This window comes from Orbicella franksi, chromosome 1 (genome assembly GCF_964199315.1).
Source record: "Orbicella franksi chromosome 1, jaOrbFran1.1, whole genome shotgun sequence".
Lineage (NCBI taxonomy): Eukaryota > Metazoa > Cnidaria > Anthozoa > Scleractinia > Merulinidae > Orbicella > Orbicella franksi.
In genome coordinates, this window is record NC_138145.1 from 16,374,061 (window position 1) to 16,396,560 (window position 22,500).

At 36.8% G+C, this 22,500-nt stretch overlaps 1 protein-coding gene and 1 long non-coding RNA gene across 2 annotated transcripts in view; both read left to right on the plus strand.

The window, feature by feature from the left end:
- The window catches only part of LOC145493252 (sulfhydryl oxidase 1-like), a 14,640-nt gene extending 10,646 nt beyond the window's left edge, over positions 1-3,994 (plus strand). Inside the window, exon 11 of the mRNA XM_081472680.1 lies at positions 1-3,994. This exon is cut by the window's left edge and continues 679 nt beyond it. Within this exon, the coding sequence (XP_081328806.1) occupies positions 1-56 (56 nt within the window). The 3' untranslated portion in view covers positions 57-3,994.
- Positions 3,995-4,515: 521 nt separating this feature from the next.
- On the plus strand, positions 4,516-20,087 carry LOC145493262 (uncharacterized). Its single transcript, XR_014050109.1, has 4 exons — positions 4,516-4,939; positions 6,742-6,888; positions 11,099-11,186; positions 12,825-20,087. It is a non-coding gene; the product is annotated as an uncharacterized LOC145493262 (long non-coding RNA).
- Positions 20,088-22,500: the final 2,413 nt, after the last annotated feature.

Consider the following 22,500-nt stretch of genomic DNA (forward strand, 5'->3'; position numbering starts at 1 on the left):
TCTATTTCATCCGAAGACGACGAAGAACCGTGAAGCTTCGCGTTCACACTCCGTAACAACTGGTTGCAATTTCACCCCACGATGAACTTGCAACTGGTATTAAAGGTTCTAAAAATTGTTGACGTGACAAATATTTATTTATTTATATGCCTGAATCAGGCAGAACGCTTCTTCAATTGAATCTAAGGAGTTGTGTTACTTGATCAAGTAATCACACACGACTGGATATCAGTCGTAACACCATTTCACTGATCGCTCGTGAATAAAAATAAAATAGTTTTGAAATTGAATCGTGAAACGATTAAACGCGAAAACAATAAAATATAAAGCAACGTCCGTGCGTCACAAGAAAACCCTAATAGGGGTCTGTTCACAGTTAAAGTGTTTGGCCTATTTAAAAGTAAACGTATGTCAACTTTTTCAACAGCCGTTACCTCGGCAAACCAAAACAATCGCTGACTGGTGTTTAGAATAGTGTTTTTTTAGCTGGCTTAAAACACCTAGCATTTGACCCATTGAGAATCATATCGATTGCTGTTAAAATTGATAGCACAGTAATGAAGACACAAAGAATAGTTTGAGCAATATCCATTGTGGAGGTGTTTATTTTTACTACAGATTTTATCTCCAAGGTCTGCAAGTATTTTAAAAACATATATTGTAATGAGTATTTTCCAATGTAAATAGTGATATAGAATTGGATAGAGTTTTAGATTAAAATCTACTTTTTGTTCGAAACACCCAGGACGCTGTAAGCAGGTAGTGAGACAAACAAAACTCTTACCTGACCCCTAGATTCAAGTGTAGTACAACTGATTTTAGTTTCATTAGGACATATATGATAATCTAGAAATTGTCAACAACAATAAGTTTGCTAGCATGGCTGGTTTTATTTTAATAATAATTGCAGTCGAAAAAATACCAACGCCTTTGAAAGCATCTGAAATAAATTAAATGACGTAACACATAATGACTTTCCGTATCATTCTTAGTTTTGTGTTCTACATGTCTCGTTGTTTCTTGTAGACCTGCTGGTCTTGAGATATCTGGGTACAATAAGGGGTTAAGAGCCAGTTGAGATGCCAAAACTCTTCATTACGAATCTTGTGCAAACAGGTTCTTGTTCGAGATATGTTCAGAGTAAGATGTTTCAACTTGTTCTAGCACGACTGCAGCCGTGATTTTGTGGCAGTTTTGTGACTGACTCACACTGACTGTGGTTTGTTCCTTTTACAGGAGTTTGCCGACTACTTTGACCGACAGTTACAGACGAAAAAATACAAGACGGAGGATAGTGAAGACGACAAGCATTCAGACACTAACGCGACAGACACTAACGTAGACCCATTCGCAGAAATTATTTGAAAGCGTAGGCAAAGCAGAACAAACGAAGTCAGCCTGCGCAATAGCAACAGCGAGATGACCGGAATTGGACAAGCCCACAATGTATTGTGGGAAATTAGCGCCGGCGCTACACAACACAATATACATGGTACTCTGACTTCTTAACGTCACAGACAACGACTAGAAAAGCGGTTTTACCCGCGAATCCTTGGGCATGTAACATTTGCACGTCCAACGCTAGAAAAATTTTGTAATTCATTACTGTCTAACGGCAGGGAGCATTCTTGTGTATTCAGAGTCATTAGAGTCACGTAGTTCAGTCGTAGGAACAAGTATAATATTTTTTTTCCCCGGAGAATCTTCGTTTAAGCATTCGAAGGGTTTCAGATTCTAGCTTTCCAATCAGGAAATAGCGCGAACACTCACGGATACGTTGAAAACAGCCACGACACCGTGGTGTAATTAGAATAAAGCAAGTCTTCTCGCTCACCCTTAATGATACTTGTTCCTCCGACATTTTACGCATTTTTTTCAGACACTGGCTTGAAAAAAGCCGGAGCAAGTTTATTTTTTTTTGTACTCAACTGATTTCTCTTGATTACTGACTTTCCGCAAGCAAATCTTTTGAAAAGTGGGAAGGGCAGCTTAAGTCTTATGAAGTGCGAGGGCCTTAGCAGAATATTGGCCCATAGGTCTTAGCAGTATGGATCGAGCACCGCGAGATCTGTACAGAAAAACTGAGAACTGATGTTCCTCCAGTACGGTTCCAAGAAAGCGCGGCTGATAAATTTCATTTCACGAGTTAACCCTTTGAATACCAAACTCTTGCCAAAAAATACCGTTTTTAACCGTTTAGTCAGGTTTTTTAGCTGCCATGACGCTAAATAAGCCTAAGTTGTGCTAAAAAGGCATTTTTTTGCTAAAAGGAGAGCTTTTTCGAGGATTACGTACAAAATTGAGCAAACCTTCAATTACGGGCATGCGCATAAGCCAAAATTTGGACTTTTTTTTTTTTTTTTTTTTGCCATTAACCGTTCTCAATTTCGTTTGTTGGCCCTTTCCTTTCTGTTTTTCTCTGCCCTTTTACACTGGCTACCTTTTGCATTGTATGCTCTTTCTGGCTGCAGTGAAAAGTTGGATGTTAATTACGGGCGAAGCCTAGAAATGGACCTTGATCAATCATAGGCGTTGTGGACCATTTTACCACCGTTTTTGCACCAAAACTGATAACCTTGTTTTTCGATTTGCGACGTCGGGATGTGGTCGATATCTAAACCTGACCATTGTGCGGAAAGGGCTAGCCTAGCACTACTATCAGCTTATCAAGAATATCTGATGACATTTAAATTGATGACGTGGTACAAAGAGCACAACCATTAATTACGCATATATGCGTAGTTGGTATTCAAAGGGTTAATGGCTAAAAACGACTTAGCGAATCAACCTAGTCCAATACTGAAAAGGATCGGAACGGCAATAAAACGTTCTGTTTTTGGCTGATTTGAGTTATTGGCTCTCTCAGTCGTACAATAAAGGCTATAGAAGCAAGGGTTCAACGAGTGTTACCAGCAGTAATTATCAACAGAGCATGCGCACTCCAATGGCTAAGACAAACGATAAATTAACGAATCATTGAGTGCATGCGTATTGACCATCCACACCATGAAGGTTAGCCTGTATACAGTACACGAGTTTTTGAATAGCCTTTTGAAATTCAAAATTTCTTGCTTTGCTACTTGCTGTAAATAACTAGCCACCTTTCTTTCGCAATATTTTTCCTTTCCGATTCTATATTTTTTGAAAATTCCTTCCTTTAAATCTCTTCTGAGTTTTCAGCTTTTCCTTTCATAGCTCTGTTTTCTAAACGTACATGTGTTACTGTTGTCTAAGCACAAGATGTGTAGGGAGTAAAACTTTACAACCGTAGAAAAAGCTTATTTGTCTTGATATTGCCTATACTGTAAATATACACTGTTTAGCTGAGTATCAATTGTTTCAGTGCCGTGAGAAGGGAAGGTAAATGAATAGTAGTGGTCTCTGCCATTGCACCGCATTGTACCTTCTCGACTTTCGCTCACTGTTTCGTTATTACTTATTAAATGATTCTTTTTGAGTTATAAAGGAAAAGTTGGGAAAGTTTTTGGAAATCAAAAGTTATATAGGCACTCCTTTTCTAACTCCAATCTTGGTAGGAAAAAATTCTTTTGTCATTTAAAAAGTTCTAGTCGACGAGTTGGTCACTTATTAAAAAAATAAAGTGTATTTTGAAGTCTTCAAAATTCATTTTTCTCTGCAAAACCGAAGAATTCTTGGAATAAGTTTTAGATTTCCCATGGGAGGACAAACAATCAAATCATCGAACTGAAACAATTTTGCATTCAGTGCGTGGTCACAACTAAACTTGTGAGAGTTTAAAATGCAAAGGCGACTGACACTCCTCTGGGGCTAAGTACAGTGCGCTTAGCTCATCGGGCGTGACGCGAAAGAAAAACGCGAGAAAAAAAATGCCCGCGCAAAATCCTGGGGGCAGCTAAGTTTTCCTCGAGGTCTCGCTCGGCGGACCAAACGAAAGAGGGACTACTCGTAGTCTATATCTCCTGAAGACAAGGGTATTTTTAGCGAATTAGGACCATGTGAAAAAAAAAATCTAAGCAAGGGCTGTTGGAAACACAAAACAAAATTGGAGGTAGCCACGAATTTTTTCACAGATAATTGACATAATTGGCCTGAAATCTCGAACAAAAATGCTGATGTCAGCAGTTTTTCTTGAAAGAACAAGAAGTGAATGTAACCAGAAATTAATTAGCTGCTGAATAACCAGAAACTGCAAGGGACCGCATACGATAAACGCTGCCAACGTAGGATCTTCAAGAGATCTGATCAGCCAAAAAAATGTATGAGGACAAAAATTAGACTGCAAGGCTGATACTAAGTGAAAAACGTTTCGAGACACCAACATGACCAGAACCGATAAAGTAGGATCGCAACAGTGGACAGCTGAATAGGCTGGTCACTTTCACTCCCATACGATAAAAATAAGGGGTAACCTCGCGTTTTTAAAAGTTTTTAAAACTGAAGAGCCACCAAAGTTTTTATCCTCATCAGGCATAAGAGAAGGTGATATCTGTTAACAACTTTTCAGCTCAGTAGCTCGCTTCGTCTGAAAACAAGTACGTTTTTAATTTCAGAGTTATGGCGGTGCGTGACATAAAGCTATGAACGCGGTCAAGAGAAAATCAGGGCCGCGATACATGAATAACGTGATCCCGCGAAACGTTCCCGCGTAAAACCGTCTTCCGTGAGAACTTTTCGTGACGCAAGGAAAAAACAAACAAACTGGTAACGAAAGAGAATCCAACATGGCGGCGGGAGTTTGCAGTTTTAAGGAGGATTATAAACTTATTTTGGTGCCAAAGGTACAATGAATACGTCATCTATGGCATGATTTACCTTATTAAACATATTTGTGCTCGTCTGGTTGGGATTTGTGTGCAAAAAAGTGGTTTTGGTGGCTGCAGAACAGTGAAATGAAGAGTGCTTGTTCGACCCCTCACACGGTACCGCTCAGTGACTAACAAAAGCAAAACTCCTAAAGGTAAGCTTAGGCCCAAAAGCTGCTGTTTTCCAAAATTGGTGTTTCTTCTAGTGTTTTGTTCTTGTTATTGTTTAAGTTATCTTTTAATTTCGTGGAGTAGTTTGTGTTGCGCTTTTATTAATTTATACAGCGGGAAATTCAAGTTCTTATCTCTCGCACGTGCCCGCCGTTGTTTTGAGCAACAAGGTTCCGAGACTGATGTTTGTCAGGGATTTTAGCTTATAAAACGAAGTTACAACGCCACAGAAATCCTCTTAGACAATAGTAAAGGTGCTAAAAATGCTAAAAGAATAAAAGGTACTAAAATTATTAAAAAACACAAACGGGCTCCATCTAATTTGCATATTTATTATATAGACACGAGTATTTACTGTAAAATACACCTCTCCTAAATTCATACGGAACCACATCTGGGACTCGGGTGGTGCATTTTCCATATCCTCATTAGTGAAGATATTGATGATTTCGCTGACATCAAGTTTGTCTCAAGAAGTTGTACTTAAATTTGTTGGTGTATAAGTGAAATATCTTCCGGTCTTCCTTGAAAGTCTTTGGCAATCTTCAGAAATCTTCGGTAATCTTCAGAAATTTTTCGAAAAATGTTCAGTAATGTTCATGTGACCTCTGGACAAGTTTTGGAGAATTTTCGTAAATCTTTGGAAAGTGGTCGGAAATCTTCGGAAAATCATCAAAAACGTCGGCATCAGTATGTCTATATTATAAAAAAAATATTACACGTTTTTGCCATGAGAACATAAAATTCATATCTTTGAGCTAACGTGTAATGTTCTTTTTATTATTTAACAATTAGACCCATAGACCACAAGGGCTATTGACCCGTGGCCCTTGAGGGCGAAGAGTCTAATTGTTTTAGTATCACCCAACTAGTTGGACAGAAAAGGCAATAATAAAGTTAGCAAATGCAAGATGAAGAAGTATTTATTTGGGAATAAAACAAACAAAAGGGTCATGCTCGATTGCACCAATTTTGCTACTCCAGGACTATTACTAATAGTCCTCTAGTAGTGTAGCCAATAAAAATGCAGGATTTGCATTAGTCCACTAGTTGGGTGATACTAAATACTATTAGACATGCTGATGACGCCATTTTTGACGATTTTCTGAAGATTTCCGACCACTTTCCGAAGATTTCTGAAGATTTTCCAAAATTGTTCCAAAGGCCAGGCGAATGTTTCCAAGCATTTTTCGGGACATTTCCGAACACTTTCCGAAGATTACCGAAGATTGCTAAAGATTGCTGAAGACGACCGAGGAAGATCCGAATACATAATAAAAGGGTATATTTTTCCACAAATGCAATCAGAGCTTTATGTCACACACTGATGAACATGGTCTTATCATTTTTGTGACACAATATGTTACCATAACAACAGTATGACCTGCTAAAAACAACCTTAATTTTTGTTTTAACTACTTTTGACCTAAACATGACCTCAGAGGCCTCCATTATTTATTATCAATTTTGATTAGCACGATAAGACATCAAGGCAATGGGTTTAGAAAGATTCTGTACATGGGGTTTTCAAAACACTTCCAGTTCAACCAATGGTCTCATTTCTTTGCATCAGAAAGTGCTGGGAAATCTTACTTCCAGGAATTAGACAATTGATGGTGCTTGTCTTTCTCATATACACCTTTCTTATCGGGCACCACTGCCATCTTGGAAAGTTTGTAACAGATGGCAGAATATGTTGCAATGACTGTTGCAGTCTTATGTCATGTTGTGTGTGGTAGAGATGCACAGTTTTTCTCATATTTTTTCATATATTTTTTTTTGTCAGACCAAGGACAGACTGGATAAATAAGACAAGAGGCAACAAAAAAATATAGAAGAAAGGAGGGAGCTTTCGAATTGTTGATGGACTGAACGTCTAAATGCAACATTTCTAACGACCAGATATCAAAGCAGAGTCACCTTGACTGACCAGGTAAATATATTGTTTTCCATATGCTTTAGGGGGGCACAGTTGCCACATGTTTAGTGCACTATAAGATCCCGGATTAAGTGGTCCAGGTTATAGCCCTGACTGGGAACATAGAGTTGTGTTCTTGAGCAAGACATTTTTCTCTCGCAGTGCTTCTCTCCACCCAGGTGTACATTATGTATAAATTAGTCCTGGCAAATTTAATTATGGGGGTTAACCCTGTGATGGGCTAGGGTGGAGAAGAAATTCTCCTAGTCTCTTCATGCTACAGAAACCCAAGGTACAGATGTACATACAAGTGCTGGCCTGATGGGTCACTTGACTTGTGTGCACACTTTACCATATGTTTACATTTGACGTTGCCATTTGATAGCCCTTCTATTGGACATAAACTATTTTAAGATGGCTCAATCGGATTTTTGAGAAACTGTTTAAGGTGGCTCAAAACAGCTTTCTGTTTTCTTAAGACTTATAGAACTAGGTGCAATTTTTAGGCTTGGAACTGTACTGTTTTAAATGGCTGTGCTATTTTTTTTCAGGTAACTCTCATAAATTAAGGTTGCACTGTTCTGTTGCATAGGAACAAACTTGACCCACTTTTTACCATCAATTGCATCTATCTAAAAAATTAAGCTGGTGACGCCATATTTTTTCTTAAAATCTTTTTATTATGCACAGAAGAAGAAACAGGAAACATTATAGAAAATTCTGTTGAGTAGATTTTTCATTAATGAAAAAAAAAAAAAGTTGGAGGAATTTACACTCCACGATTTTTTGACATTTTTGCACATGCATTCTGCTTTTGCTGTAAGCTGAATAATTTGTTGCATTAAAAAAGTAGGATCACTGGGTCAGTTTTTGAGATATTAGCTTCATACCACATTCCTGCTGCATGCTCGACTGGTCTTGTTACATTATCTAACAGAAATGGGACACCTATTCAAACGTCTAATTTCTACTGTATTGAATCTAATACATACATGTACATTATGTTAAAGTATTAAGCATGCGTAAATTTGGTCCTCCCCAAGAAAAAGAGGAAACTTGGCCATTCGCGACCCAATGCAGCCTGAACATATTGCAACACATACTGCTGTATTGTCAGCCTTCTCCTTCTTGTTCCATTAGTGGATAATTTTTTGCATAGTCTAGTCCTTCGTTGTTCAGTATCTTTGTCTGCCATATTGAAAACTCTACATTTAGAACATTTTCTGCTGACCGACATACCTGGCCGTATTAATTCTGAATTAAGTTTGACTCAAGTGCGATGTCTGAATCAACAATCGAATTTCTGCCACACTTGATTGAATTGAATTAGACAGGGCAGAAATAAGACGTATGAACCAGGCCTTACATTACTTGCAGTTAACAAGAAAAAAATTAAGTGCAAACCATTTAAGTTAAGAAGAGTCCACTAGGTGCTGCTACCTCTAGGGGCTTTAAATTCACAAAAAAATTGCATACATTGTGTGCCTATGTTTTCAAATGAGTTTGCTGAGTTTACACATAAAAATGACATCAAATACACTCTAACTCCTCCTTACCACCCACAATCAAATGGTGCAGCTGAAAGAGCGGTCAGAATAGTAAAGGAGGGGGGCTTAATTGCAAACAGGTTCTGGAGGGAAACAATAGTACAGTAGGTCTATCAAACACAGACTAGCAGGTTTTCTTTTAAGATATTGTACCACCCTGAGTGTAACTAATGTGCAAGCCTGCAAGCTGGAGCTGCGAGCTGCAAGCCTATTTTTGCAAGCCACTGCATTTTTGTTTAATTGTTTTTTTTTTAGTTTTTAAATTAACGTTAATGTTTCACTCAGTAAATGCTACACTTGGCAGAAGAAACAAAAGAGTTGGCTTTTCTTTCATGCATGAAATTCCACGCAAGTAGTTTTCTGTCTGTATCAAAACGGATTTTGAAGGTCTATTTATAGTAAGTGTGTTTCAGATATATATGAATGAAATTTTGAGTTTCCCCAGCCTGCAAATTTTTGTATCAAAATGTTGATTATGTAAAATTGACTAATATCCAAATATAAACAGGGAAACGTTCAAGTGAGGCGAATTTTAGGTTATTATATATCAAGAAGCACTGCCACGAAAGATGCATAATTTATTTTTTGGGGGGCTCACAGTTGTCCGTTGTTTTGTCTCTTGGGAAACCAGGCTCTTAATTGTTTTTTTTCTTAATAGTTCCCCCATAAAATCGAAGGACTGGACGACTGCTTATTTCAAGCAATTCAAAAGTTTGGGGATAAAGCCCATTTGCTCGGCCCAGCGAAAGTTGACCAGTGCAATTTACTGTGCTGAAAAAATCACAATTCCTTGCAAACTAATTAAAGATTAAGCAGAAGTTTCCTCTGTACTAAACTTGTGGGGTACACCTTAACTCGCATACTCAACTCACTTGTACTAGACAAATCCTTGTTTAATTCTCTTCCAGTGTTATGATGCGTCCTATTTTCAGGCTGTGTTCTCTCGATAAAAACCTATTTCACAATCACTTGTGTCTCTGATTACAATGTTTACGAATCTTGTGATCCTAACTGTCAACTTATGAAATGTCACGCTGTCATGACACTTCCATTTACCTCGCTTGCAGCTACCAAAAAGCAAGATGGGAAAACGTCCCTCCTATATAATATCTGCTTTATTGGTAGAATTAAAAAAAAAGAGACAAAAAACTTTCCATTACCTCATTTGCCATGCTACAGTGCACCTACACATGAAGACTGTGGGTGTTTGCCATTATGCCAAAGATTCCTGAAATTTTGGTAGGAAATCAAATGGTAAGGTCCATTTCGGTTTCTTCTAACTGGAATATTTGGGATCATCTCTGGAGGTGGTCCACTTATTTTGGTCGGACTGGTCCGACGGAAATTTGCCGTTCTGTGTTTGAAAAACCAGTTCACTGTCCTGCTTCTCTTCACTTATGTAGGGAATTTGGAAAAGGAATAAAAAATGTAATGAGTCCGATTCCTCTTGGCTGGCCCGGTTTGATCGGAAAATGCCATATATTGGCATAATGGAAGCACCCCGCATGTAATAAATACCATATTAGGACATTATACCTGTTTTTGGATTTTTTGGCGGGAATCTTTTGAGGCTCGCAAAAAGAGACTTGTGGCTCGCGGCTCGAGGCTCAGGCTCACAGGTTTGCAAATTAGCTTCCCCCTACCACCCCACACAGCACCACACAATTGAATTGTTGATGAGACTTTGCCTGTTTAAGTTTAGCGAAATCTGATCTAGCCCAAAAAATAGAGAGTAAACAGAATAAGCAGAAGGAGTATGAGGATTTAAAGAGTCATCAAGATAGGCTGTATTTAGAGAATGACATTTTTCAAATAAAAAATACTCAAGCCGGTAGCAATACTTAGAGATGTATAGTTAAGGTCTGTGGGTCCAGAACTTATTTGATTAAGAATGGCCATAAAACAAGATATGTTCATGCTGATCATTTGTTCAGAACTCATGATAAGGTGCCAAATGCAACTAGAGGGTTAGATACATGTATACGATGTATATCTTGGGTGTAGATGATAGCCAAGTTTCCACCAAGGTGCCACAGCCACTAGTCAATTTCTCAGATGAAGATAATGAGCCAAATTCTAGTGTTAATGAAGAGCATAACTTGTAAACACTCCATCGCCAGTTGTTTTGAAACAATCAGAGAGAATCAGGAAACCTGTTGTCCGTCTGAATCTGTAGCTAATGTAATAGCTAATATTGTGTTGCTTGTTGTAAGAATATCTCATTCCTAAGGGGGAAACAGTTTAATATGTTAAGTACCCTATAGTACATATTGTGTCAGTACTCAGAGTGCATTGCAATAATAAAGTTGTGTTGAAGCGGCCATGTTGTACGTGTTGACCTTGTGGTTTATTTAGAGCTGAATTAATTGGCAATGTATTACGGTACAATAATATTTTTTAAATTTTGCTGTCATTTAGACAACTATTCCAGCTCTTAGATCCCGACATCGTATTCCAAAGTATGGCATCATAACGTTGCTCATTGGTAACTCAGATCTTGGTAAAACATAGCTTGTTTGAAACTTAACTTCTCTAACACATCACTATCCAGTGTATAAATCTTGACAAAACAAACCATGCTGTCTGTTGGATAACATTATCCACCTTTTGAACAACCTGGGCCTGGTCAATGTTAATAGAGTGTTCTTGTTTCTAAAAATTTGTTAAATTAACTTCAGATCATCTGGATGGACGGTGGACAAACCTTGATAGACAGTGGAGAAATGATAAAGGACAGTGGAAAGCCCCAAATGTGCAGACCCTCAGGTAAACATACTTATTTTGTAACCTACTTCTATGTATCATTGAATTTAAAATGAATGAAACTCAAAGTAAAACACTTCAATACAATTCAAAACCATCTTGCCAAACAGTAATTGTAAGTTATTTTTGGGCCTTGAAAGAAAATACAAGCATGAAACGTACACACTGCTAAGATTATGCCCGCTCATATTCTGCAAAGGGGAAAAGACCAAGTTGACTACCAGGGGGGAGAACGGAAGGGGTGAGGACCTGTGTGACTACTGTGTAAGAGCTGTAAATTGCACCCGGCACTATCTGAGATTGTCTCATTAGTTTTTATTAACTCTTCTATAACACTAAAAGTAGTTGTTGCCAAGCGTGGAACACATGTTAATATGACTTAAAAGCATTCCAATAAGGCTTTCCATTCAACCAAGAAATCTTTGGTGCACAGTGAAATTTTAAGAATTCATGATTGAATCCAAAAACAGATTTAGCATTTCTGTACCAAACAGAGTAATCCAAGATCATTCGGATTATGGTGCATCAAAGAAACCATTTAGAATCCGTGACCCTAAGCAAGGATTCATCAGTACCTTTCTGAATTAACAAAATTCAATCAATTTTGGCTTAGTATACAGTAATGTTAGGAATTTTGCCATTATTTTTCGTAAAAATTCATTGCGCCTCGATGGAGAAAACAAAACAAACTCATATGTACTTGTATGGGATGTTTTTGGCAATGAGAGGCCAATTTTGCATCCAAGACCAGTTGTCCCATGAAATCTCAATTCATTAGGACTGCGTTCTCCTTTTTGTTGAAAGCAAAAACTGCGAATTTAATTTTGCACATTTGTTAGGCTCCATCCAATCCTTGTCATTACTCCTTATGACACCAATTTTAAAATTAAAAAGCACTAAAAAGTTCCCTTAAATAAGTTATAATCCTTAGTTATGTATAGTGTAGAAACCCCACTTAGGGCTAATCTAATTTTGGGGTACAGTCAAACTTTGATTATCCACTCATGGGGACTAGGGTAAATAGCACAATGATATTGTAATCAAGAGTCTGAACAATCAAAATTTACATTAATATTAATATACAGAACGGTTTTCATTTGAGTGACAAAAAGTAATTGGTTTTACACTCGCTACTCTACGCAATTGGCTTAAAATACTCGCACCAATTTTCCATCCAATCAGAAGTACCAGTAAAACCAATACCAATCGCAAATCATTTGCACACATTTTCCTGTGCTTGAGTGGGTCAGCCTCGTGTAATTACTTTGAGGTTTGATTGGTTCAGTGGATTGTCTGTGTTCTTTATGATTGGCTAGAGTGATTACTTTGGTTTTGGTTTTACGACACTCAATTGAAAACCATTCTAAGACAAAAGTAAAACAACGTTAATTTTAAAAGCAGTACATGTGTTAATAGCACGAAGATAACTTTGAGCTAATTGGATTATAATTCTGTAGTGTTTAATTGTGCAATAAAGTTTCAACTTCAACTTCAAATTCACTTTGTCACTTTTGATGCATGTGAGGGCTGTTTTTTAGTCTGTGAAACCTAAACAAATTGTAAAAATGTCTATCTTTCTTGGTGTCTAGAGCTTCAGATTGGATTCCACATTAATTTATCATTTTGGTTGTTTCATCACAGGATGCTAGATAGCTGAGGTCATAACAACACAGTATGGACTTTGGAGAGACTAGAAAAAAGCGAGACAAGACAACAAGATAGTTTAAGTAGATTGTCTACTCTATTTAGTCATATATTTTTTTGGCCCAGCCCGGGAGGCCTTTGAACATGGGGTACAGCTGGCCCGGGGTTTTCCTCCTAGGTGCAAGTGGACGTATGGGGAGGTTTTTCACCCAGCTGTTGTTCCACAACCCCCGTTCAGGTTACAGGTAGTTGGTTATTTCTTTAGCTAGATAGACTCTTGGCAAACTGCTTGCATTGGTTAGAAAAAGTCAACCTGATGAATTCTAAAACATGTACAGTGACCAGCTTATTAGAACAAACAACTCTTGACTGATGCTAATGACTACATGGCTTGTACTTGTCTTTCACCCAGCTACTGACTTTTTAATACTTCAACAAAGCAATAAACAGTTAACTGTGACTTCAAACAGAACCTACTGTACACAAACGTAACTAACAAATGATAGATTGAATCTGACAACAACAACTACTCACTACTTACTACTTACATGTACAGATCACTTATTCATGATCTCAATAAACCAGCCAACAAACTTTTACTTCAAATAACAGACCCAACACAAACTTGACTTGCAATAGATGGACTGAAACTGACATCTTATAAATAACTTATTTGTGACCTCACCAAACCAACAAACAAACATGAACTTAAAACAGAGCCAGAACAAACTTGACTAACAATAGATGGATCGACACTGACATCAATTGACACCAAGCTAAAGATCTACTATCTTATACCTTACAGCAGACTTATTCACGACCTCAACAAAGCTAAAAACGATTGATTGCCACATAGGGGGTACTCTGGGTTTCAAGTGACTGGGATGATTGAAGGATTTTTGTGTGTGGGAAATTTTCAATTCTGGGAGTTTTTTGGGTAGGAAAATTTGACAAGTGGTTTTTGGGTAGCTTGATTTAAGTAAGGATTTGTTCAGGGTATTCAAAACAATCTTTTTGGTTTTGATTTTACGCCCAATTTGATCATCCCTGTCACTTGAAATCCTGAGTGCCCCTTTGAGGAATATCAAAACTTCACAGACTGCAGAAATTAACTGCACAAGCATCATACCAGTGCAAGGATTAGCATTGAGTCACTAGAAAAATAATTTTGTTACATGTAGGTGTGTGTGTGTGTGCCACCATTGTTCAAACAAGTGCCTGTAAAAAAAACACCCATTCGCAAGCTGTACACTGCATGTGATTATTTGATTGGAGTCAGGGGTCTCTGTTACTGTATGTAGTTTTCACTGCAGTAGCAAAATAAATTAATTTTGATTAAAAACAATGTTGTTTGTTTCGTAATGAGGTCCCTTAGGATGTAGACTGTGATGTTTTCACTACTTACTACTAGTCTTCATAGTCTTCATCTGGCAATGAAGGGTTGCAGAAAGTAGTCAAACACAATGATCTGCATCCTATAGTGACTACATCATGAGACAATAACTCACTTTACAATGAACAGCCACCATCTCTTTCACGGCAAATTTTACTTTTTTGGATGCATGTTCTTGAGAGAACTACATGCTGCAGTAGAGATCTATGACTCCGATCAGTGGACCAGTTAATCATGAAACCCATTCCACTTGGCTGATTTGAATCCATTGAACAGTAAATATTACTCTTACACTTGTTTGTTTCTTTTGAGTTAGGTTTGAAGGTCCCGGCATAAGAGTCCTTTGAGCAGTGTTTTTTTAGCCTTTACTTAGATGTGTGATGTACAGTTGCTCCTAAACAAAGTCTCAACTATTAATTGTTTAGAAAATTTGACCGAAAGTTGTAAAAACAAATTCAAACTCAATCGTAAACAAACAAACAAATGAACAAACAGTAATAGCACATTCTCTTATCTTGTCTCCTTGCCTTTTTGATGGGCACAAATTGATCATTTTGAGAAACAAATGAAGACAAATTTTCCTTGTGATGCATGATCATTTGGTCAATTCTTGTGATGTGTCTGGTTCACTGTGTGAGGAGAAACTAGTTGCTGATCATTTTTGGGCCAAAAAGGTAAAATAAAAATTAACAACAACAAATCAAGTTCAACTAAACTTCAAGAGTTTATTTCTTCAATTCAAAATTCACATTATTTGCAAAGCACAAGAAATGTAACTAAAAATAGTCTCAAATTTAAAATTTGAAATTGATGTTTAACAAATTAGGGAAAACAAACAGGAAACCTGTTATGGTAGCTGCTTAGAGACTTTTTTATTGGGCATATACCAAGGTTTCATTCTTAGCCTAAATTGCAAGATTAGAGGGCTTCAGCACAGTACAGGACAACCAGCTTTTCAGTATTCTGCTTTTGCATTTTGGTTTGCTTCACCACAGGCTAATATAAATTACTTTTAAGTGACAAAACTCTTAGAATTTAGCTAGCACATTCTTCACTGCTCAAAGGGAAACTTGCTAAATGATTAATAGTTATTTTAGTGTATTTCTTTTTTATCAGTAAAATATTTAACTAATAAACTCTAACAACAATCAGCAACATGCTGCCACTCAACGTTATTACCTATCGTTGCTCTCAGAAAATCGTAAACTAATTATGTTTGTTTTTGATACAGTTTGTTAAAACTTGCTTTAGTTTAAGCCATTGACTCGCTGCTTTTAGTACAGACAGCCATGAGTAATTCAAAAATAATAATTATTTTTGAATAACTGACTTATTTACTTTTTCAAATGCTTTTTCTTTAAAATCTATTTTAAAATTTCTAAGTGTATGGCAGCGTGATGGTGGTTGTTTAATTCATAAACAAGGGAAGCATTCAATGTTATAATTTGAATAATCTCAAAATAGTCCGTCAAATATTTGTTGTTGAAATTTATATCATTCAGTTTAGATAAAAATTGTTTCATCTCCAAAATTTGGCCTGGGAAAAAAGATGTTGTTTTGCATTCCATGTTCAGTTGTCATCACCACTGGAAGTGGGCTACTACAAAATTTAGCACCTTACTAGTTTTTGCAGTGTTACCAATTTTCCTATTTTTTAACACTTTTAACAGTTATAGTAATGCTAATGCTTCCTTTGTCTATATTAGTTTACTTTGTACATTAAGTGTCAGGATCTGCAAGCTCATTAGCCCAAACTGAAATTACACAAGAAAAAATAGTACTTATTTTCAAGCACTGCAAAAGTTGCAACAACTAACTACATGTAGGTGCAATGATAGTCTTATTGTTGCCACTCCATCATAATTTATTTATCTCCTTTACCCACTTTATTAATTTCTTTCAAAACTAATTACCAAAATGTTCAAATATGACACTACTTGATTGCAGAAAAATGTTTGAGTGGTAATGTCATTGAAGAATTAGTCAAAATTAATTTTGGTTTAATGCTTAGGAATTGTTCTTTTTTTGGAATAGGGCTATTTTTGTTTTCTAAAGGCTTAGTTTCATTTCATTTTCAATTTTTCAATTTTTGATTCAGTTATTACTGTCTTATGATAATATTTGTAGAATTTAGACAACAGGTAGATCATTCAACAGTCTGCATTTTAATTTTAACTTGTCACTAGTTTCTCTTGTCCTGTTATTTTATTTTAATCTAGAAACAGCATCTTTTATTCTTTCACATAAGTATAATAAATAATCCGTTTTGCTTAGCCTGATAAAAATGATTAGTGACAGCATAAATTACTTTCATAATGCAGACTGTTGCTGATCAGTAGTTTATTTCAATTTGATTTTTATAGATTTCTTGGTTCTTTCTTGGTGTTGCAAGTCTTCATATTTTGACTGCTCCTTTAGGCCTCCTTTAAGTTTTTTTCAGTACTTAATTCACTCAACAAATTGTAGGTTTTTTTTAATACTGTTTTCTTGTTTAAGCTGGTTGGATTTTTTTGCTTGGTACCCTAAACACACACCCTCACAGCCTAGCTTAGTTTCATCTCGATGTGTATCACCAAGAAACAGCCATTTTTTTTCTTCATTAGTTTAGTTACAGTGCTAATGAGCTTGCATGTATCTACTAAAAATGTTAGGTTATTATTTAATTCCAGGACAGAAGGTGGCACACACACCAAGACACAAATCTAGCCAATCATGTCCCTGCTGGGTTGTGGAAGCTCTGCCTCTGAGAAGGTGTGTGTTTCTGATGTCCTCTGAGCTATTCCAACTGAGAAATCCTGGGAAACTTTATTTGATCCTGTAATTCAAGTGGGGACAGTTTGAGCGCTTGGAAGAGTTGGCCGTTTGCTCTCAAGTGGGGTGGACAGTGTGAAGGAAGGTGAGAGTTTGCTTTTCATGTCTTTAGGGTTTCACTTAATTTGTCACAATACTACACCACCAGTTTTGGCCTAGAAAGATGCCTTTTCGCAGTCAATGTATCAGGAAATGTTCCACAACGAAGGATGTAAAACAGGGGTGTTGAATTGTGGGGCTTGAGGAAGGTGTATCTCTAGAGAAAGCATTGACAGAGGAGATCATTGAATTTCATCGGTCTGACCTGATTGGATTTTCACAAATAACATCAAATTGAGCTGAGTCTCTGGGGGTCTCTCTGATTGGGTTGCTACTGGGTCAGAATTTCTCTCTTTTCTAGTTTTTCATTAAAAAATAAAATCAGCTTTAACTTTAAATAACTAAAATAAAATCCTATAGGCCCAATTATAAACAAAATATCTCTTTTTTTAAAAAAAAAAATATTACTAAGCAGTTTCTTAAATTTTCATTCTCCCTTTAAAGAAATTTCTCAACTTAAGTAGTTTCATTCTCTGTTTAATTTGTAGTTAATACTTCACAAACTTCACCAGCACCAACTTTTGGCACCAGGGTCTCTGGAATTGCCTTGGTAATGAAAGTGAGCTGTGATTGGGTCAATAGTGGCCTTGTTAACTGTAAACCAATCATAGCTCATGCTAGAACCCAAAACAATCCCAGGAATCCTTGTGTTGACAGCTTGTGTCTAGTCAAGTTTCTGGAGTGTTCAGTAGAGTAATTTTATTTGTCAATTGGCAATTTATTAGAAACTAAATATGTAATAGGTATTTGAGGAATAATTCTATTTGGTAGTCTGGTAAACTGTGAAGTAGATCGGCAGCAGAATGCTGCCGGTCTAATTAGCTGTTTAAAAACAGGTAATTAGTATTGATGAAGGGTAATCCTGAAATATCTTACAGTAAACATTATTTTAAGCCCTTTAGTTAATTTATTTCTTACCAACTGAACTAATCAGACAGGAATTCAAAACTTTTCACCAACAGGTTATAAATATAATTTATATACTAGATAAAAATTAAATCAATGTTGCATTTCTTTATTTTTAAAAAGTTCAGTCATAAGCATTTTGTGAGGGGCTCGCACGTTTCTGGGATGGCTCAAATTTTTGGTGGGTCCTCGGATTGTCACACAATGCTCCTTTTCACATTGCGCGAGCAGAGAAGTCACGGATGCGAAGGATGCTACAAGGACGCTACAATCTCTTGCAATGGGGATATTTGATTCACAAAAATAATAATAATTTATTTCTAGCGCATTACATAAAAAATCTTAATGCTCTTACAAAAAATAGAAATAATTTAGGGTCAAGGGTCCTTTACAATAATTAATTACAGTGAAATTAACGAGTCTAGTTAGATTTTAAACCCATTTGAAGTCAAAACTCGGCCATAATAAAAAAGCAATCGCGACCAAATTTATAAGTCAACAATTTTCTAGTTTAAAATCTTTGCATGCATAATTATTTAATTTAAACACAACAAAACTTGAGCACATTCTTACTCCCAAATTGTTATCACTGTAAGCAGCGATTCGGCTTAAACCCCTAGCTTGTTTTAGTTTTAAAATAATAACAAGACCCGCTCAGCTTCATGGATGTTCTCTGGAGAATTGTCCTTCTAATTATTCATTCATTCACTCGTGAATTTGATTTGCATTTGAATTAAACGGAGTTAAACAACTCTCCACAGTAACATCACGTGAGATGAAATAAGATAACAAACATACATTAACAAGCTGAATAGGCATAATTAACTAAAACCTTCGACAGTATTTATATTTTAAAAACAAAACTAAACCTTTATTCGCCATAATAATCGGCCAATTTATTTCATCCAAATTAAAGAGAGATCGCTGACATCAGTAGCTTCACAGATGAGACTTTTAGTGACTTGTGCTCTTTGTTGAAGTTTGTGGAATGACGGTCGGTCGGAGGTTTGGTCGGGAGGTCAGACTGGCAGATTCTATGTTCAATTCTTTCTTTGATTTCAACGGTGATACACTGGAATCAAGCGCCACACTTTAGCGCTTCAGTTTTTCTTGTCCAGGTTGCGGATATTTCCAACTTCAATGGGTTTTCATTCAAAGTAGTCCGGGAGGGCGAGCTTATCGGCAGTTCATTTATTTTTCGATACATTGACTCGCGTATTAGCATCTTCAGTCAAATTACGAATTTGGCTTTTTATTTTTTTTTACTTATTAATTCCAAAATGAGTGTGGCGTTGTGACAAATTAAGAGCGAGACCCCAGAGGCATGGGGAGCAAACTCTCACTTTCCTTTACGCGGTCCACCCCACTTGAGAGCAAACGGTCAACTCTTCCAAGTGTTCATCTGTCCTTGGCTTGGGTGAAGGGATCAAATAAAACAGACCAGGATTTTAAAGTTGGAATATCAAATGAGGACTAAAGAAACAACACCGACTTGGAGATGCAGAGTGGAAGCAGCCCAAAAGGCAGGGACAAGATTGGCTAGATTATTATTTTTTTATTACTTTTTTATTATTATTTTTTTATTATTTTTTTTTGACTTAAAGTATTTCAATAAAATATTAGTTAGCTTTCCTCCCGTGTTGTTTGATTTTGCAATCCAACCCTTCGAGTGAACCAGATAAACTCTCTAAAATAAGCCAAGTTCTGGAGAAGTCTCAAGAAAACTTGGCAATACGATTAACATTTAGTTTTGATAAACAGTTCGTTTCCAGTCTCAATGTACGCCACAGATATGTCTTTAAATCATTTCAAAACGCGCGAAATATATTTTATTACAAAGCATGCAAACCCCAACCTAAGAGTCGTCACGCAAAGGAACTATGGTGTCAAGAGTCCAGTTGCGTGACAATCCCTGGTGCCTAGTTGTTTCCCATATTAAATTTTGAACATATCTGTGGCGTACATTGTAACAGAAACAAACCGGTTACTAAAACCAGTTTGCCATTGTACCGCTTAGTTTTATTGAGACCTCATGATTACTATAAACATAACCGTCCCAAGATTGACACATTAATTCTCCTTACTAAGTGGCCTACGCGTTTTGATCCTAGCGTTGAGAATTTGGTAATAGATAGAGACTATCACGAGTGAAGTATGTCGTTTCATTAGTCTCATCTCCGGTCATTTTGGAAATTTACTAGTAAATTGTAAGAAGAGAAAATATGTCCACCTTTGGGACTGGCTCGGAGTACGTTTTTCAAAAACCTCTGTACTAAAATTCCATTGTGGGTTCGTTTCTACATAAATCGTTGGTAGACCCGAGAAAATTCGAAACCAGATACGAATTGAGTGTCTTTAGCGCTTTTCCTGCTTATATTAACTACCAAGAGAAATGAAAAAGAATCTGAATGAAATTGTTGCACGCGCGTCAAATAAACAACCAAAACTGATACCGATGATATCAAAACAAACCTTTCAATTTAATGCTCAAATTTCTGCTCCGTAACTTTAATTCCAGGATTTCCAAGCTGGGTAGCATCAAGAAATTTATTCGAGATTGCAGCAAATTGTTGACAATATTTGTGAAAACAACTTCGGCTTCAGTGAAATCGTAGGAACAAAAATATGTAAATTTCTTTACGCTGTTCGCACCCATCGCATAAATATTTGAATTTTATAGATCAAAACAATATTTGGAACTTTTGCTTTGTAATCAATTGTTGTGTAAACTGTCGTTTTCTCTAAGGCTATAAAATGCTCTAAATCCGGGAAAAAATAAAAAAAACTTCAAGTTTTCTCCTTTCATTCCTAAGAATAGACTCTGCCAAAGAAACAGACATGGAAGAAAAACATGCATTTCAAAGAACTATTTTCAGACTTTTTAAAACACAAACAAGCGAATATTAAAGTTAACAGCCGACGTTTCGGCGTCATCAGGACACCATTTTCAAGGCGAAGATTTGATTTCTATATGTTTTAGAGTATCTACAAATTAGCGTAATAATGAAGGCTCACAAGTTCTTCAAGTGAATACCTTTGCGCGAATCGAGTTCGTTTGCACGTTAAGAGATGGTTTAAGTTTTGGTATAATTTGCAGTCGCTTGGAAAAATTGTAACAAAGAGATCTGAAGTCCGCTTTGGCTAAGGTTTTAAACTTCAAGACCAGAAATACTTAGGAAATTGCGTGACATTGTTAGGTTCTTTTCGTAACACAAGGTAAATCAGTCACACAATAGTGCATCCTTTTAGAAAAAAAGATTTGCTGTTTAAATGTTTTCATGACCATAGTCCAAAAGCAAGAATCTCGGAAAAACAAAACAACCTTCTGCTGCAATCTTGAATGAGCGTTTGTTGAAGAATTTAATGACATCTGATGATGCAAAAGCAAAGAAAATTTTGTGAAAAACTAACCCACAAAGGATTACAGTAAAATGAAATGTTGAGCCACCCACAAGTCACCTCCCATGATTTTGGCAAAACTGATGGAGTGCAGGTTAATAAGTTGGCTGCACAAGACAATTTTGAGGACTTTTACACGGTATTGTATAACAGAATCAAGATGGTCACATTACACAAAGTGGTTGACTGTCCAATGCAATGGAGACATGTAATGTACTGTACCAAGATCACACCATGGTGTGATCCCTACAAATTTTGTAGATGGATTACAGTCTCTCCGTTTTCTAGCACGACCTTAGCAGGAACACAAGGCTAAAGAATCACAAGCAAAGCCAGCACCTTGGCAACCCTGAGCTTCCAAGGCCACTTGCTTTGCCCACAATTCTTTAGATTCATGTCACTTCCAAAGTCCTCTGAGAAAAGAAAGAAGCTGTAAATAAACAGAAGCTCTCTATAAATCTTGAAGTTAAAAGTAAGTTTGTCTTATTTATGTGTCAGTCAGCCTGTCTGTCAGTCATTCAGTCTGCCTGTCATATCTGGCATGGAACTCTGTCTATTTGTTTGTCTACATTCAATCAATCAGTCAATTAGGCAGTCATTCCATCAATCAGACAATCAATCATTAAGTCCATCATTCTGCATGTCAGTCTTTCAATCAGTCAGTCAGGCTGTAAGCCAGACAACCAATTAGTCAGTCTGTCATTCTTGCATCATTCTTTCAGAGAGTAATTCAGTCAGACAATCAGTCAGACAGTCCGTCAGTCAGTCAATGAGACAATCAATCAGTCAGTTCATCATTCCATGCCTCAGTCAATCAGACAATCAGTCAGTCAGTTCATCATTCCATGCATCAGTTAGCATCAGTCCGTCAGTCAATCAGTCAGGCAATCAGCCAGTCAGTCAGTTCGTCATTCCATGCCTCAGTCTTTCAGTCAGTCAGTCAGTCAGTCTCTAAGTGAGTCTGTTAATTTCTACATCAGTCATTCAGTGAGTCAGTCAGTCAGTGATTTGTCAGTCAGTCAGACTATCAGACATTTGATCAATCAGTTAATCAGGCATCAGGCA